Source organism: Ranitomeya imitator, chromosome 8 (genome assembly GCF_032444005.1).
Source record: "Ranitomeya imitator isolate aRanImi1 chromosome 8, aRanImi1.pri, whole genome shotgun sequence".
Taxonomy (NCBI): Eukaryota; Metazoa; Chordata; class Amphibia; order Anura; family Dendrobatidae; genus Ranitomeya; species Ranitomeya imitator.
In genome coordinates, this window is record NC_091289.1 from 98,680,788 (window position 1) to 98,699,051 (window position 18,264).

At 46.1% G+C, this 18,264-nt stretch overlaps 1 protein-coding gene across 3 annotated transcripts in view; it reads left to right on the forward strand.

Annotated features, from left to right (window-relative positions):
• The window catches only part of OLFML2B (olfactomedin like 2B), a 581,670-nt gene that overhangs the window by 414,916 nt on the left and 148,490 nt on the right, over positions 1–18,264 (forward strand). For all 3 annotated transcript variants that reach the window (XM_069737200.1, XM_069737201.1, XM_069737199.1), the window contains one exon: positions 9,933–10,143. In XM_069737200.1, coding sequence (XP_069593301.1) covers positions 9,933–10,143 — 211 coding nt within the window. The remainder of the gene's footprint in view (positions 1–9,932; positions 10,144–18,264) is intronic.

Consider the following 18,264-nt stretch of genomic DNA (forward strand, 5'->3'; position numbering starts at 1 on the left):
GGGGTTGGATAGGAAGTTAGATCAGAAGCTGACTGGGTTGGATTCAGGCAGCATCCCTCAGCCGGGGGTGCTGCAGGGAGAAGATTCAGGGGGGTCCCTGTTAGGCGTGGGAACCTGGCAGGTACCTAGCGAACAGAACAGAACGTTACGGAACCGCACCTGCACTACCTTGCGGCAGTATCCTAAGAAAGAGACACAAGGCGAAGGATATTGTGGAACAGTGAGAAACGAGATCAGCGCAAGGAGAACCAGTAGAAGTCGTGCCCCGAGAACGGCAACATCCTACTGAGGCACGTAGCTGGTGGCCGGAACACCGAGGAAGTAACAGACTCTATGCCTTACTTCAAACTTCGCAGGACAGTTAATTATAGGTTGGCTGTCTACCTTAAATTTCCTACACAGACATAGGGGGCAACGCATGGAGAGGGGCATCTCTAGGGTCCCGGAAGAGCTCCGAGCCTTCCCGTCATACAGGTGCGTCCTAGCCATAACATACCTGGGGACGAGAAACTAGAAACATCTGGAACGAAAGAGAAAGCATTAGAAAGAAATAGAACGAACGAACGAGAACAGAATTTGTGAGGACTATTCCAAATGCTCAGCAGGGTAGCACTACAACACACAGGCGCTATTGGTAGGCAACGATTTCCACCTGTACAGGGAACTCTGGATGTGCCATCGGACCGGCCGGTCTCAGATAGCCCTGTTAACTGTGCTCTGGATTGAGGATCCTGAAGTCTTCAGTAAAGAGGTAAAGAGACTGCAACCCTGTGTCCTCGTTATTGTCTGCACCTCACACCATCACCATCCACCTTACTGGGAAGCCCTGGGGACATACTTCACCTGTGGGAAGGTATACCATCTAGCTGCCATCACATCACCCCAGTGGACCCCAAGCAGCGTCGGTCACCCTGACCGAACACCACAGGTGGCGTCATGACACCTTGACAGACTCCTATCACCTTTTATTGGATGCCCCTTAGCAGGGTCACGGACCGGGTCCAGCCACCGTGACATCACCAGAACTGAGCCAGCAGAGGACCGGTACCGAGTAACCCGCGGCCCTGCGTCTGGGGGCGCTCCACCAACACCCAGACGTCGTGACAAAAAAATTTAAAAATAAATATTTTTAGGTAGAATGACGGCGGGTCCATTCAGAACACTTTCGTTAGAAGACGTAGTGGTACCCCCGTTGGGAGTTGTGCAAAAAAAGGAACCCAATACATTCAGACTAATCCACCATTTGTCATATCCAAGGGGCAGGTCAGTAAACGACAACATCAACGTGGAACCAAGTACAGTACTATGTACTGTACCTCCTTTGACGAGGCAATCAGGTGGGTCAAGAAGTTGGGAAGGGGCACACTAATGGCCAAAACAGACATTGAGGGGGTGTTTCGATTACTACCTGTGCCTCCGAATAGTGTCCTCCCATTGGGCTGCTTCTGTGAAGGAGCATACTACATAGATCGCTGTTTGCCCATGGGGTGCACCATATCCTGCTCACTATTTGAGGTGTTTAGTTGCTTCCTCGAATGTGTCGTCATGGACGTTTGTAAGTCGGCACATATTATCCATTACCTCGACGACTTCTTATGCCTGGGCCCAAAAGATTCGCCACAGTGTGAATACACACGGTAGTCCACCTGTGAGAAGGAGAGAGCTGGAGGGAGAGTGGACACCCCAGAGTCGAAGGAGTTAGATTGAGAAAGGAAGAAGGTGGTGTAGCTTGCTTCATGGGTGGGGTACTCTGCTAAGTAGCAGAAATTGCTACTAGGCCCAAAAGGATTTCCCATGCCAGATGCCGTTAAAATATAGTACTTAGGTAAACAGGCGGTGTAGCTTGCTTCATGGGTGGGGTACGCTGCCTAGTAGCAGAAATTGCTACTAGGCCCAAAAGGATTTCCTAGACCAGATGCCGTTAAAATATAGTACTTAGGTAAACAGGTGGTGTAGCTTGCTTCATGGGTGGGGTACGCTGCCTAGTAGCAGAAATTGCTACTAGGCCCAAAAGGATTTCCTAGACCAGATGCCGTTAAAATATAGTACTTAGGTAAACAGGCGGTGTAGCTTGCTTCATGGGTGGGGTACGCTGCTGAGTAGCAGAAATTGCTACTAGGCCCAAAAGGATTTCCTGAGCTAGATGCCATTAAAAAATTTTACTTAGGTAAACAGGCAGTGGGTGGGTGGGCTACTCTGCTGACTAGCAGACGCTGAAGCTTTGGAGCAGACTTCTGAATCCCAGGCCATAGTATGAGTAAACAACTCTGCAGACGACCCCACCCACCTGGAATTGACAATGGCAACGTCATGTAAAACACAGCAAGGGGACTCAATAAAGAGTCTCCATTTTTTCCAAAAATTCGGCCACAGACACCACTTAAGTAGCATCAATTTCGCCAGAGTCGGTGAGGTGATTTTCAAAAATCATCAAGCTTTTAGTCTCCCCAGGATGACACTTGGGTAGAAAAGTCCTTGCGGATCCAGGATTTGTTCATCTTGATGAACGTTAGTTTGTCTACATTGTCACTGGTCAGCACACCACCAGCATCGCTGAACACACGTTCAGAGAGAACGCTGGCTGCGGGGCACGACAAGATCTCCAAGGAGTGAGTGGCGAGTTCTGGCCATTTTTCAAGATTTGAAGCCCAAAATGAGCAAGGGTCCAGTTCCACAGTCATGGCATCGATGTTAATTTGGAGATACTCTTTTACCATCCTCTCTAGGTGTTGGCTGTGTGTCAGACTTCTTGTCTCCTGTGGCCTTGCAAAGGATGGTCTAAAAAAATCTTGAAACGATTGGAAAAAATTGCTGTTACCACCAGATAGATGTTACTGTTACGGTTTGAGTGATGACTCGATAGTCCCACGGTTGGCAAGTTAGAACTCAGAGATTCACTATGTGCACCCCTGGTGTTTTGTGGAAAAGCAGATGTTAGATTCTGTAACAGTCTCTGCTGATACTCCTGCATGCGTGAATCCCTTTCTATGGCAGGAATTATTTTGCCAAATTTACTTTTGTATAGGGGATCTAAGAGTGTGACAACCCAGTAGTACTTTGGATTCTGACAATCTGAGGGTCATGTTGCAGGTAGGGCAGCAAGAAGGCACTCATGTGTCTTGCGCATCCAGGAGGACCAAGTCCTTGTCTTGGTGGTCGCAAGGTGAAAATCATGCTTCCTTCCTCTGCCCTCTCCCCCCAACCTCGTACAACAGAAATTTGATCAAGGTCTCCCTCATCTGATGAGTCTTCCATGCCTAGCGCCAGTTCGTCCTCCACTTCTTCCTCACCTCCTGCACCTTCCTCAACAGTTTGGCTGCTACCATGCACCCTCAGTAATCCCTCTCCCCCAGCCTCCAATGCCAGCCGCCTTGGTGCTGCCAACCGTCTGGACCTTGGAGATATCTCTTCCACATACGACTACTCCTGTTCCTCCTCCTCCTCCTCTTGTTCCACCACCTGACTCTGAATACTGTTTAAGATGTGCTCCAGCATGTAAATCACCGGAATAGTCATGCTGATAATGGAATCGCCAGCACTAAACATCTTCGTTGCTATTTCAAAACTGTGCAGAAGGGTGCATAGGTCCCTGATCTGAGACCACTCGTGCAGCATGATTTGCCCCACCTCTGGATCTTGTTGGCCCAGGCTATACGTCATAACGTATTGCACCAGGGCTCGTTGGTGCTGCAACAGTCGCTGCAACATGTGCAGAGTTGAATTCCACCATGTGGGCACATCGTATTTCAGCCGGTGAACTGGCAGGGCCAACGATTTCTGTAGAGATGTAAGTCGTTGAGCTGCGGGATGCGAACGGCGGAAGTGAGCACCAAGTGACCGTGCCCTCTGCAGAAGCCCATCTAGTCTGGGATAGTGGGATAAAAATTGCTGGACAACCAGGTTCAAAATGTGAGCCATACAAGGCACGTGTGTGATATTGCCCCGGCGAGGGGCCGCACCCAGGTTTGCAGCATTGTTGCACATGGCCTTCCCTGGCTGCCGGTTGAGTGGAAAAAACCATTGATGGAACTCGGTCTCCAGAGCTGACCACAACTCCTCAGCTGTGTGACTCACATTTCCCAGATATTTCAATGTAAACACTGCCTGATGCCGTTGAGCCCTGGTGACAGCATAGTAAGGAGGTGTGCAGGATTACTTCTGCGCAGTTAGAACGCGGGTGGCATTACCAGACAGGCTTTGAGTGCAGGTGGAGGACCGAGAGGAGGTTGAGGAGGCAGAAGCAGTGGAGGAACTTATAGATACAGAGGATCAATGAGCAACTCATGGGGACGGCAAGACTTGGATAGCAGCCCCATCTCCTAATGTAGCCATAGTTACCCTGTGCCCAGGCACCGACATGTAACGCCCCTGTCCATGTCTACTCGTCCAAGTGTCTGTGGTGAAATGCACCCTGTCACACACAGAGTTTCTCAGGGAAGCAGTGATGTTGTGTGCGACATGCTGGTGTAGCGCAGGCACAGCTTTCTTTGAGAAGTAGTGGTGACTGGGCATCTGGTACTGGGGCACTGCAACGGACATAAGGTCTCAAAAATCCTCTGTGTCCACCAGGCGGAAAGGCAGCATTTCTGTAGCCAACAGCTTGCAGATGGCAAAATTCAACCTCTTAGCTTTGTCATGGCTAGGAGGAAATGGTCTTTTACTTGTCCACATCTGAGGGACTGAGGGCTGGCTGCCATGCTTACTGTAGACGGAGTTGAGTATTATGTTCCCGGCAAACTGCCGGTCTGTGAGGAAGGTGCAGGCAGAGATGTTATGTTGCCTTGATCAAAATGTGGTGTAGATGTTGGAGATGGAGAACACTCAACACCAGCAGGTGTTTCCACTTGCAAATGTCCTGACGACCTGCCAATCACACTGGCTGTTGCGGGTAAAGAGGTGGAAGGTCTGCGTCCAAAACCATGTGCGACTGCTGTCCCCACAGTCACAGAGGATGAAAAGGATGCGGATGCATTTGATGGGGCAGACGGTGGTTGACCCGGCCCACTAGGCCGCATTGTAGCACAGTGAGCTTACCACTGCAACTTATGCCTCATATCCATGTGACAGTTCATGCATGAAGTACTCAAGCTTGTCATTTTTTGGCCTCTACTGAGATTTTGATGACAAATCATACAGACAACATGAGTTGGGTCATCCTTTGCGATGTCAAAAAATGCCCAGGCGATGCAAGGCTTAAAGCCCATGTGACGTGAAGAGCCACCACGACTTCTGCTGAGAGGCACAGTTGGGGTTGAGGATGCAGTTGCTGACATGCTTCCAGTACTCCGTCTCTGTCCAGGAAGGCGCAGCGTAACCTCATCGTCAGGCTCGTCACTAGCATACTCCTCCACCTCCTCTGCTGACCTCATGGACTGGCGGACTGTGGGTTGACAGTAAGAGGGGTCTCCAACCTCGTCATCATCATCCTGTGTGTTTTCACACCCGTCGTCCTCAGGGCCAACCTCTTCCTGCCCTGACCAAAAAAGTCAAGTTTTCATTCCAATCAGTTATCTCAGTCTCATCATCATCTTCCTCATTGTCTCCACCAACAAGAGTTACAGTTTGGGAACGAGGGTCTACATTATGCTCAGAACCTTTTTCATCTAGGCCTGGATACGATTCACAAAGATTCTGGGCATCAGTGCAGATCATTTCCTCGTCTGGATTCACAGAAGCTCTGGAGCAGACCTCTGATTCCCAGGCTTTAGTATAAGTAAACAGCTCTGCAGACTCAACCTTCAATGTGACCCCATACTCAGACGGGCGGCTGGAGACTTGGGAGCTGTGAGGAAGCAAGTGCGATTGGGGTGACACAACTGAGGACTGGAGTAGTTGTGTTGTTGAAGTTGACATGGAGGAGAGCCCACTTGAACGAGCATTTGATATCCATTCAAGCACCTGCTGTTTTTGTGCCTCATCTGGAATTTTTGGCGATGCTCGTAGTGATGGTCGTAAGTAGGGTTGAGCGAAACGGGTCGGCCATTTTCAGAAGTCGCCGACTTTTGGCAAAGTCGGGTTTCATGAAACCCGACCCGACCCCTGTGTGGGGTCGGCCATGAGGTCGGCGATCTTCTGAATCTGGTATCGGAATTCCGATACCGAGTTCCGATATGTTTGCAATATCGGAAATCGGTATCGGAATCCATATTTAAGTGTAAAATAAAGAATTAAAATAAAAAATATTGCTATACTCACCCTCTGACGCGCCCTGGTACTAACCGGCAGCCTTCCTTCCTTACAATCAGCGCGTGAAAGACCTTAGATGACGTCGCGGCTTGTGATTGGTCGCGCGACCGCCCATGTGACCGCTCACGCGACCAATCACAAGCCGCGACGTTACCGAAGGTCCTTCAAGCGCTGATTCTTAGGAAGGAAGGCTGCTGGAAAGAAGCAGGGCGCATCCGAGGGTGAGTATATTATACTCCTTCCTAAGAATCCTTCCTAAGAATCAGCGCTTGAAGGACCTTCGGTGACGTCGCGGCTTGTGATTGGTCGCGTGAGCGGTCACATGGGCGGTCGCGCGACCAATCACAAGCCGCGACGTTATATATTATACTCACCCTCGGACGCGCCCTGCTTCTTTCCAGCAGCCTTCCTTCCTAAGAATCAGCGCTTGAAGGACCTTCGGTGACGTCGCGGCTTGTGATTGGTCGCGTGAGCGGTCACATGGGTGGTCGCGCGACCAATCACAAGCCGCGACGTCATCTAAGGTCTTTCACGCGCTGATTGTAAGGAAGGAAGGCTACCGGTTTGTACCAGGGCGCGTCAGAGGGTGAGTATAGCAATATTTTTTATTTTAATTCTTTATTTTACACTTAAATATGGATCCCAGGGCCTGAAGGAGAGTTTCCTCTCCTTCAGACCCTGGGAACCATTAGAAACCCAATGCACTGCATTGGGTTTCGTGTTTCGGCCAACCCCAACCCCAACTTTTCTATAGGATCGTCCGATTTCACTCGACCCGACTTTTGAGAAAGTCGGGTTTCGTGAAACCCGACCCGATCCTATAAAATAAAAGTCGCTCAACCCTAGTCGTAAGAAAGGGATCATATCAGATTGTCCACGAAAAGAAGTAGACATCTTACTTTGGCTGGAAGATGGTCTTTCTTCTGCAGATGTTACTGTTGCTTTACCACCTACCCCACGGACACAACCTTTTTTTCCCTTTCCAACATGCCTATTCCCCTTTCCACCAGCAGCAGGCCTTTTGCCACTCATTTTGGTGCTTTACTAATTGGCAACTCTGTATCTGTAGTTGTTGGCACAACAACCGATGGATGAAAACCGAGCAGAACTGAGTGGCCAAACTGTGGTACTAGGCCCAACACTATTAACTGAATTAGATGCAGTGAAAATTGCGATACACATGCGGTATAGTTTGTTTCACAGGCGGGCTACTCCGCTGACGTGCAGACACTGCTCCTAGGCCCAAAACTATTTACTGGGTTAGATGCAGTAAAAATTTAGATACATAGGCGTGCAGACACTGCTCCTAGGCCCAAAACTATTTACTGGGTTAGATGCAGTAAAAATTTAGATACACAGGCGTGCAGACACTGCTCCTAGGCCCAAAACTATTTACTGGGTTAGATGCAGTAAAAATTTAGATACACATGAGGTGTAGTTAGCTTCACAGGCGGGCTATTCTGCTGACGTGCAGACACTGCTCCTAGGCCCAAAACTATTAACTGAATTAGATGCAGTGAAAATTGAGATACACATGCGGTATAGTTTGTTTCACAGGCGGGCTACTCCGCTGACGTGCAGACACTGCTCCTAGGCCCAAACTATTTACTGGGTTAGATGCAGTAAAAATTTAGATACACAGGCGTGCAGACACTGCTCCTAGGCCCAAAACTATTTAATGGGTTAGATGCAGTAAAAATTTAGATACACATGCGTGCAGACACTGCTCCTAGTCCCAAAACTATTTACTAGGTTAGATGCAGTAAAAATTTAGATACACAGGCGTGCAGGCACTGCTCCTAGGCCCAAAACTATTTACTGGGCTAGATGAAGTAAAAATTTAGATACACAGGCGTGCAGACACTGCTCCTAGGCCCAAAACTATTTACTGGGTTAGATGCAGTACAAATTTAGATACGCAGGTGGTGTAGCTAGCTTCACAGGTGGGACACTCAGATGACAATGCTACTAGCCCAAAAGGATTGGCTGAGCTAGATTACACCAAATGCGGTGACAAACACTTGCACAGCACTGGCACAGACCTGTCTGGCAAAATGTGCTAGGAACTGCTGTAACCTACCTTTACAACTAGTCCCGACTCCTCCCGACTCCCTAAACCTATCTCTCTGACAATTTACTCGCAATTCACACTATTATAATCTATAGCACCCATAGCAGCAGTTGTGCTGTCTAAGACTAAGCTGCAGCAGTGAAGAAATGGTGGCGACGGGGCAAATGGCTGGTTCTTATAGGGCAAGGACATGTGACATGCACAGCCAATGACACATGCCCTTGCTTGTGTGCATCACAGGCACATTGCTGTGTGTGTGTGCACTGCTGATAGGCTGAGAGACTGCACCGCCCCACTGTATATGTGGGAAAGAAAAAAAGAATGGAGTTCGGCATTAAATCAGCACAGACCTATCCCCCCCCCTGCCCACTATACACTGAAACAGTCTATTAATAATGATAAACCGTTTTAATGTGCAAATCAAGTTAGGCTTTTGGTGACTGAACAGTTATCGAACAGAAACTTGGACAGCGGAATTTTAAGCAAATTGTTCAAGTTCAACAAACGACTCGAACACCGCCCAAAACAGCTCGAATTTGAAATTGGTGAACAGTTCGACTCGAACACTGCTCATCTCTACTCATGAGACCAAAGCACAGATTTCCACTAGTCTAATGTCCATTCCTTGTGTTCTTTAGCCCAAACAAGTCTCTTCTGCTTGTTGCCTGTCCTTAGCAGTGGTTTCCTAGCAGCTATTTTACCATGAAGGCCTGCTGCACAAAGTCTCCTCTTAACAGTTGTTGTAGAGATGTGTCTGCTGCTAGAACTCTGTGTGGCATTGACCTGGTCTCTAATCTGAGCTGCTGTTAACCTGCGATTTCTGAGGCTGGTGACTCGGATAAACATTCTCAGAAGCAGAGGTGACTCTTGGTCTTCCTTTTCTGGGGCGGTCCTCATGTGAGCCAGTTTCTTTGTAGCGCTTGATGGTTTTTGCCACTGCACTTGGGGACAATTTCAAAGTTTTCCCAATTTTTCAGACTGACTGACTGACCTTCATTTCTTAAAGTAATGATGGGCACTCGTTTTTCATAACTTAGCTGCTTTTTTCTTGCCATAATACAAATTCTAACAGTCTATTCAGTAGGACTATCAGCTGTGTATTCACCAGACTTCTACTCAACACAACTGATGGTCCCAACCCCATTTATAAGGGAAGAAATCCCACTTATTAAACTTGACGGGGCACACCTGTGAAGTGAAAACCATTTCTGGTGACTAATTCTTGAAGCTCATCAAGAGAATGCCAAGAGTATGCAAAGCAGTCATCAAAGCAAGAGGTGGCTACTTTGAAGAACCTAGAATATAAGACATATTTTCAATTGTTTCACACTTTTTTGTTAAGTATATAATTCCATATGTGTTAATTCATAGTTTTGATGCCTTCAGTGTGAATTTACAATTTTCATAGTCATGAAAATACAGAAAAATCTTTAAATGAGAAGGTGTGTCCAAACTTTTGGTCTGTACTGTACATAGATGTGATGTTCTGGAGTTCACATATTTTTGGCCATTAATTTTATTTCCAATTTAGACATCCAATATGTTATTTCCTAATGTATTCTTATATTCCCTTTTATAAGAAATGTTTCAGCTATACTCATTTAATGAACTTCTAATGAACAACTTTGTATATCATATCTGAAATATAGCAAAAGTTTGTGCTTTTTTTAACAAGGAGAAGATTGAAGAACGATATCTTAGAGATGAACAGGATAAGTTTATAAGTCCCAAACCACATCCCGCACCACCACAACAAGTACAAAGGAGTCCACTTTCTCAAAGGCAAATTAATGTTCGAGCAAAACCAGCGCCGAAGCCGGTCATCCGTGGAATTACATTTTACAAGGCCAAAGTAACAGAAGATGACAGTGAATCGGATGACCAACGTAAGAAAAACAATACTTATTTTTATTATGTGATCATTTATTTTTGTGATATCCGTTAATTTATGTATTCTTGAATACATGAAGTAGTTTGGTCACCACAAAATAAGTCAGATGAACATGTTAGAACATTTAGTTCTGGTCTTATCTTAGCTGATGCTGCATTATGGTATACTAGATGGTGGCCCGATTCTAACGCATCGGGTATTCTAGAATATGCATGTCCACGTAGTATATTGCACAGCCCACGTAGTATATTGCCCAGCCATGTAGTATATTGCCCAACCACGTACTATATTGGCCAGCCACGTAGTATATTTTACAGTGACGTAGTATACAGCACAGAGCCACGTAGTATACAGCACAGAGCCACGTAGTATACTGCCCAGTGACGTAGTACATTGGCCAGTCACGTAGTATATTGCCCAGCCACATATGTAACAGGTTAAAAAAGACTTAAAATATATAATAAACATATACTCACCTTCCGAAAAGCCCCTTGTAGTACTGACAAGTGCCCACGGCAGCTTCCGGTCCCAGGGTTGGTATGAGCGCAGGACCTGTGATGACGTCGTGGTCACATGACCGTGACGTCATGGACGGTCCTTCTCCCATAGCATCCTTTGTACTGGAACCTGCCGCTTGCACTCGCGAGGACAACGCGACGTTGGAGGGTGAGAATAACATTTTTTTTATTATTATTATTTCTAACATTAGATTTTTTTACTATTGATGCTGCAAATGCAGCATCAATAGTAAAAAGTTGGTCACACAGGTTTAATAGCTGCGTTAATGGAGTGCCTTACACCGCGGCATAACGCGGTCCATTAACGCTGCCATTAACCCTGTGTGAGGGCTGACTGGAGGGGGTATGCAGCGGGCACTGACTGCGGGGAGCAAGGAGCGGCCATGTTGGCGCCGGACTGTGCCCATCGCTGATTGGTCGTGGCAATGGTCGTGGGTGTTTTACATGACAGATAGAGGCCGCGACCAATGAATATCTGTGACAGAAAGACAGATGGAAGTGACCCTTGGACAATTATATAGTAGATATGCTTATGTTATTCACTAGATGGTGGCCCGATTCTAATGCATCTGGTATTCTAGAATATGTATGTAGCTTATTTATGAAGATTTAAGAATACACAGGATTTTCCTGGTAAAATATATACATTATCATTACATTTTATTGCTCATAGAACTTAATACAACTGAATGAAATTATTAAACAGATCATCAAAATATGTAAACCATTACATGAATATCTAACTGTATTTAAATAAATCATCGGACAAAAGAAGTACATCAACACTATAATATATTTGTTAACAATATCAACCCAAAATATTTTTGTACACCACATTGACTGGACTGACTGAATGTGTTCAGTAAACGTGAGTGAACGATGTCACACTGTGACTGACAGAATGTGTTCAGTAAACGTGACTGAACTATGTGGCACTGTGATTGACAGAACTTGTGCAGTAAACGTGAGTGAACTACATCACACTGTGACTGACAGAACTTATTCAGTAAACATGAGTGAACTATGTCACACTGTGACTGACAGAACTTGTTCAGTAAACGTGACTGAACTACGTGGCACTGTGACTGACAGAACTTGTTCAGTAAACGTGAGTGAACTATGTTGCACTGTGACTGACAGAACTTGTCCAGTAAACGTGACTGAACTACATCACACTGTCACTGACAGAACTTGTTCAGCAAACGTGAGTAAGTGGGGCTTAAATTCCGCACCAATAACCCTGATTGGTCGTGGGCAACCGGGCACGACCAATCCGCAAAGCGAGGTTTAAATTGCGCACCAATTTCGCTGATTGGTCGCGGGCGGCCAGGCGCGACCAATCAGCGAAGTGGTGTTTATATCCCGCACCAATATCACTGATTAGATGTGGCTAGCCGGGCGTGACCAATCAGCGAAGCAGGGTTTAAATCCTGCACCAATATCGCTGATTGGTCGTGGCCGGCCAGGCGCAACCAATCAGTGAAGCGTGGTTCAAATCCAGCGCCAATTCGCGGCCGGACTGCACCAGGCGCTGATTGGTCGCGGCCGGCCGTGACCAATCAGTAAAACGGTGTTTAAATCCCACGCCAATACCGCTGATTGGTCACGGTCAGCGAAGCAGGGTTTAAATCCCGCGCCAATATCGCTGATTGGTCGCTGTCAGCGAAACGGGGTTTAAGTCCTGCGCCAATATCGCTGATTGGTCGCAGCTGGCCGGGCGCGACCAATTAGCGATATTGGGGCGGGATTTAAACCCTGCTTCGCTGATTGGTCGCGGCCAGCGGGTAGTATATAACACAGCCCATACAGTATATAACACAGGCCACATAGTATAGAGCACAGCGATGTAGTATATTGCCCAGCCACATAATATATACCACAGCCACGAAGTATATAGCACAGAGACGTAGTATATAACACAGCCCACGCAGTATATAGCACAGAGACGCAGTATATAACACAGCTCACGCAGTATATAACACAGCCCACGTAGTATATATGCCAAAAAACGGGGCAAGTAATACAAATGCTCAGCCATCTATATATGTATATGTGAAGACCAAAAAAACAACTAGGCCCAAGAGCTATAGAAATATACTGTAATGTAAACTTTATTGTACACAAATTAAAAACAGCATACAAATATTAAGTGGTATGATGACACAATATAGAAAAGATAAGACAACATCCTAGTGCAGCAAACAGGAAACAGGATATAGCCTCAGGCAGAGTATACACAAAATGTGAACAATAATTAAATACACATCAAAGATGTGTGTAGAATATACAGACAAATGCAATACTTAATACTGCCCAGCTAATCAAGACTCAGAATATCAAACAAGGAGTATCATAAAGTGCATAGTGCAAAAGCTGCAAACGATCCAAAAGGTAACTATACTGGCACATAGAAAATGAGTAAATAAATCCCAAGTGGGAAAAATGCTAGTAGTATAAATAGTAGGAGTACCAGTCGGATACACATATAAGCGGTATTGCACAATAATTAATCCAGGTAGGAACAAACCTGCATGAGACTAAAGGTACCGTCACACATAACGACATCGTTAACGATATCATTGCTTTTTGTGGCAGGGCCGCGCTTAGTAACCCGATGTTTACCCTGGTTACCATTGTAAATGTAAAAAAAAAACACTACATACTTACATTCCGGTGTCTGGTCACGTCCCTTGCCTTTAGCTTCCCTGCACTCACTGTGAGCGCCGGCCGTAAAGCAGAGCACAGCGGTGACGTCACCGCTGTGCTTTACGGCTGGTGCTCAGCAGTGCGGGAAGCTGAAGGCGAGGGACGTCACCAGACACCGGAATGTAAGTATGTAGTGGTTTTTTTTTACATTTACAATGGTAACCAGGGTAAACATCGGGTTACTAAGCGCGGCCCTGCGCTTAGTAACCCGATGTTTACCCTGGTTACCCGGGGACCTCGGGATCGTTGGTCGCTGGAGAAATGTCTGTGTGACAGCTCTCCAGTGACCAAACAGCGACGCTGCAGCGATTGGCATCGTTGTCTAGATTGCTGCAGCGTCGCTTAATGTGACGGTACCTTTAGTAGTATAATAAGCATTAAGATCAACTACTTATGCAGAAGAAAAAGGGATATGGAGAATCATCCCGTACCTGAATGCAGGACGGTACCCCAATGTACGTTTCGCACACTTGCTTCCTCGGGGACATTTTTTTTTTTTATAACACAGCCCACGTAGTATATAGCACAGAGACACAGTATATAACACAGCTCACGCAGTATATAACACAGCCCAGGTAGTATATGGCACAGCGATGTAGTATATAGCACAGCTGACGTAGTATATAGCACAGAGACGCAGTAGATAACACAGCCCATGCAGTATATAACACAGCCCACGGAGTATCTAACACAGCCCACGTAGTATATAGCAATGTGGGCACCATATCCCTGTTAAAAAAAAGAATTAAAATAAAAAATTGTTATATACTCACCTTCCATCGGCCCCCGAATCCAGCCCAGGCGTTTACCGATGCTCCTCGCGACGCTCTGGTCCCAAGAATGCATTGCGGTCTCGCGAGATGATGGCGTAGCAAGACCGCTATGTCATTATCTCGCGAGACCACAATGTATCGACCGGAGTGTTGCGAGGAGCATGAAACGCGACGGAAGGTGAGTATATAAACTGTAAAGCGCTGCGGAATATGTTAGCGCTATATAAAAAATAAAGATTATTATTATTATATAATAATTTTTTATTTTGTTTATTTCATTTAACATTAGATCTTTTTACTATTGATGCTGCATAGGCAGCATCAATAGTAAAAAGTTGGTCACACAGGGTTAATAGCAGCGTTAACGGACTGCGTTACTCTGCGGCATAACGCGGTGTAACGCAGCCATTAATCCTGGGTGAGTGCTGACTGTAGGGGGCACTGACAGAGAGTAGGAAGGGGCGAATTCGCGGCCTGACAGTGCCCGTCGCTGATTGGTCGCGGCCGCAGGCACTGGGCCTCTCTGACCTTTCCTGGCATCTGCGCACTGCAGTACTATGCGCAGATAAGTGCGACTGCACAGGAGCACAATGCTGAGGAGCCATGATGCAAGCAGGACAGCGGCAATCATAAGAAGATGGGAGGCGCCGGACCTGGAGCTGTGACACTCATCGGACCGGACCGTTCCCGGGTGAGTATAATAAAACTTATTTTTCTTTTGCAGGTTGGATCGGAGGCTTATATAAAGCATTATAGAATGCTGTAGATGAGCCCTGAAAGGTGGTGGCTGTATCTTATATCTGTCAAACCTGGTGACAGGTTCCCTTTAACAGGGCATTCCCGGGGCCAGAATAAATCGCCAATGCAGCTGCATCGGCCCAGAAGTGGAGTGCAGCCACTGACACCAGCGAATATTTCAGCTCGATCTGCATCCTTGGACGCACATTCAGCTGACATATATTGCAGCGTCGGTGATCCGCCAGTTCCGCTGCAGTACACGCCTCTGACCAATTTGCATCCAGCATCTGACCTCGGTGTGTCCATGACTGGGGGATATATGGCAGTGATGACAAGTCAGCTGGCGGCTCTTGCACCGGTTGCAGAAGAGGACGCCGTGTGGCGTGGGAGCGGAGAAAGGTGAGTAGAGTCTGTTTTTTTTTTTCATGTGTTGCAGAAGAACAAGACAAATTATCAAAGAAAGGGGCATGTAGCAATATGCCTGACATGGTGTCCTTTCCTCCCTCCATGCAGGGACACCAGCTTACTCACCGGCCCATGGCACTGTCTCCAGCATGCTCCTGCCTTCTACCTCCACTGCACTGTGTCCCGATGGCGTGCCTAGGGTGCATGTGTGCGCACTCCCCTGTTCTAAAAGGGGCAGCACGTGCACATTGTAAATGCTCAGCTGGGAGGCATTTAGTTAAATGTGTGTTCACTTGCAATGTGTCTCCCAGCCAAAAGCATGGAGACATCTTGTATAAAAAGCACCCTCCTCAGTAGGGAGGTGCCTGAGCAATCCTTATAGTTACAGTATGTTAGGTGGTTGGTGTGTATGCAACTGTATGTTGCCAGGTCCCCCATCCCTAGCCTGACATAGTATCCCATGTACTCTTATTAGTGCTCGCTTCCTGTGTAATAAGGGACGGCGCTCCACGTAACAGGACGCTTAGTGATGAGCGAATATACTCGTTACTCGAGATTTCTCAAGCACGCTCGGGGGTCCTCCTAGTATTTTTTAGTGCTCGGAGATTTAGTTTTCTCCGCAGCTGAATGATTTACATCTGTTAGTCAGCATAAGTACATTGTGGGGGTTGCCTGATTGCTAGGGAATCCCCACATGTACTTATGCTGGCTATCAGATGTAAATCATTCAGCTGCGGCAAGAAAAACTAAATCTTCGAGCACTAACAAAATACTCGGAGGACCCCCGAGCGTGCTTGGGAAATCTCGAGTAACGAGTATATTCGCTCATCACTAAGCGTCCTGTTATGTGGAGCGCCATCCATTATTACACAGTGTCATCTCTTGTCATCTACAGCATCATCCCTTACATTGAGTATTCTCATTATTTTTGTTATTCACAGTGTCTTCTCTTTATTGCATGGTGTCCCCTCCTGTAAATTGACTGCTGAGGGAGCAGCATCTGACCAGAAGACCAGTCCATCAGCTGCATCCATAACAGAAGAAGCTTTTCCATGCTCCATCAGCCATCATTTCAGTTTATATCTAACAGGAGTGGATGATATGTAATAAAGAACAGGGAGGTATAAATAACAAAAATAATGAGAATCTGATATGTAAGGAACGATGCTGTACATAACAAGAGGGAACTATATGATAAGGGAAGTTGCTATACATAAAGAGAGAGCACTGTGTAATAAGGGGTGGCAATATATATGAGAGAAGACTGTAAAAAAAATATGTATATCTGTAGCTTGGTCGTGATGAAAGGAGGGGGGCCCTGATACATTTCTTGCACAGGGGCCCTAAGCTGTCTGTGTCCGCCCCTGCTAAAACCTATACATATGGCTCAGCAGTAGTGTTGAGCATTCTGATACTGCAAATATCGGGTATCGGACGATATTTGCTGTATCGGAATTCCGATACAGAGTTCCGATATTTTTGCGATATCGGAAATCGGAATCGTAAGTGTTCCCAGTCATCTTCGGTGTGTGCGGTGCGTATGGTTCCCAGGGTCTGAAGGAGAGGAAACTCTCCTTCAGGCCCTGGGATCCATATTCATGTAAAAAATAAAGAGTAAAAATAAAAAATATGGATATACTCAGTTACTCAACCCTCCGACGAACTCTGGCTGTCACCGCTGCGAGCGTCTGCCTCCGTTCCTTAGAATGCAGTGAGTGAAGGACCTTCGATGACGTCACGGTCAGGTGAGCGGTCAAGTGACGGAGGCAGACGCTCGCAGCGGTGACAGCCAGGGTCCTTCAGAGGGGTGAGTATATCCATATTTTTTATTTTTATTCTTTATTTTTTACATGAATATGGATCCCAGGGCCTGAAGGAGAGTTTCCTCTCCTTCAGACCCTGGGAACCATCCAGGATACCTTCCGATATTTGTGTCCCATTGACTTGCATTAGTATTTGGTATCAGTATCGGCGATATCCGATATTTTTTGGATATCGGCCGATACCATCCGATACCGATACCATTGAATATCGGAAGGTATCGCTCAACACTACTCAGCAGTGATAAAAACTTTCTAGATGGGCAAGCTGCCCATTTCTTTGGCACTAATACAATTCCATACAGTCAGAGATGCATGAACTGTGCACTGATAACAAGCTCGATGGTCCCTCTCCTCTGCAGGACACAGCATCCATGGTTTCCATAAAGAATTTCATATTTTGTTTCATTTAACAACAGAAATTTCCTTTTTGCCTCAGTCTATTCTAAATGAGCTTTGGCCCAGCGAAGAAGGCAGCATTTCTGGATTGTGTTGCTATGTGACTTCTTCTTTGCAGGATAGATTTGCATTTGTGGATTGCATAGCGAACTGTGTTCGCAGACAATGATTTTTGGAAGTATTCCTGAGCCCTGAGATTAATCTTCAAAAACAATACTTCCCTTCTGATATATATGGTTAACATGCAGGTAAATAGATTATATTCGGCAATTACTGTGTAGTAGGCGGTGACTGTAACCGCTCCTTGCACTGCCCAATGCCGAAGTTTCTTGTTGGAACTACTCCACATGGGAAAGTTCAAGAAAAATGCTCAAGGAACATACAAAATAAAGATTATATTTTGATTAGGAAAGAAATATATTTCTTAAAGTAACCTGTCACGTGAAAAATGCTATTAACCTGTAAGTTAACTCCTTCACCCCAAGCCTGTTTTCACCTTCATGACAAGGTGGTAATAACTCTGGAAGGCTTCAACGGATCCCACTTATCTGAGATTGTTTTTTAGTGACATATTGTACTTCATGACAGTGGTAACACTTCTTCGATATGACTTGTGTTTATCTGTGAAAGAAATGGAAAATTGGCTAAAATTGTGCAGTTTTCAAAATTGTATTTTTACGCCCTTAAATCAGATAGTTATGTTACACAAAATAGTTAATAATTGACATATCCCACATGCCTCCCTTACATCAGCACA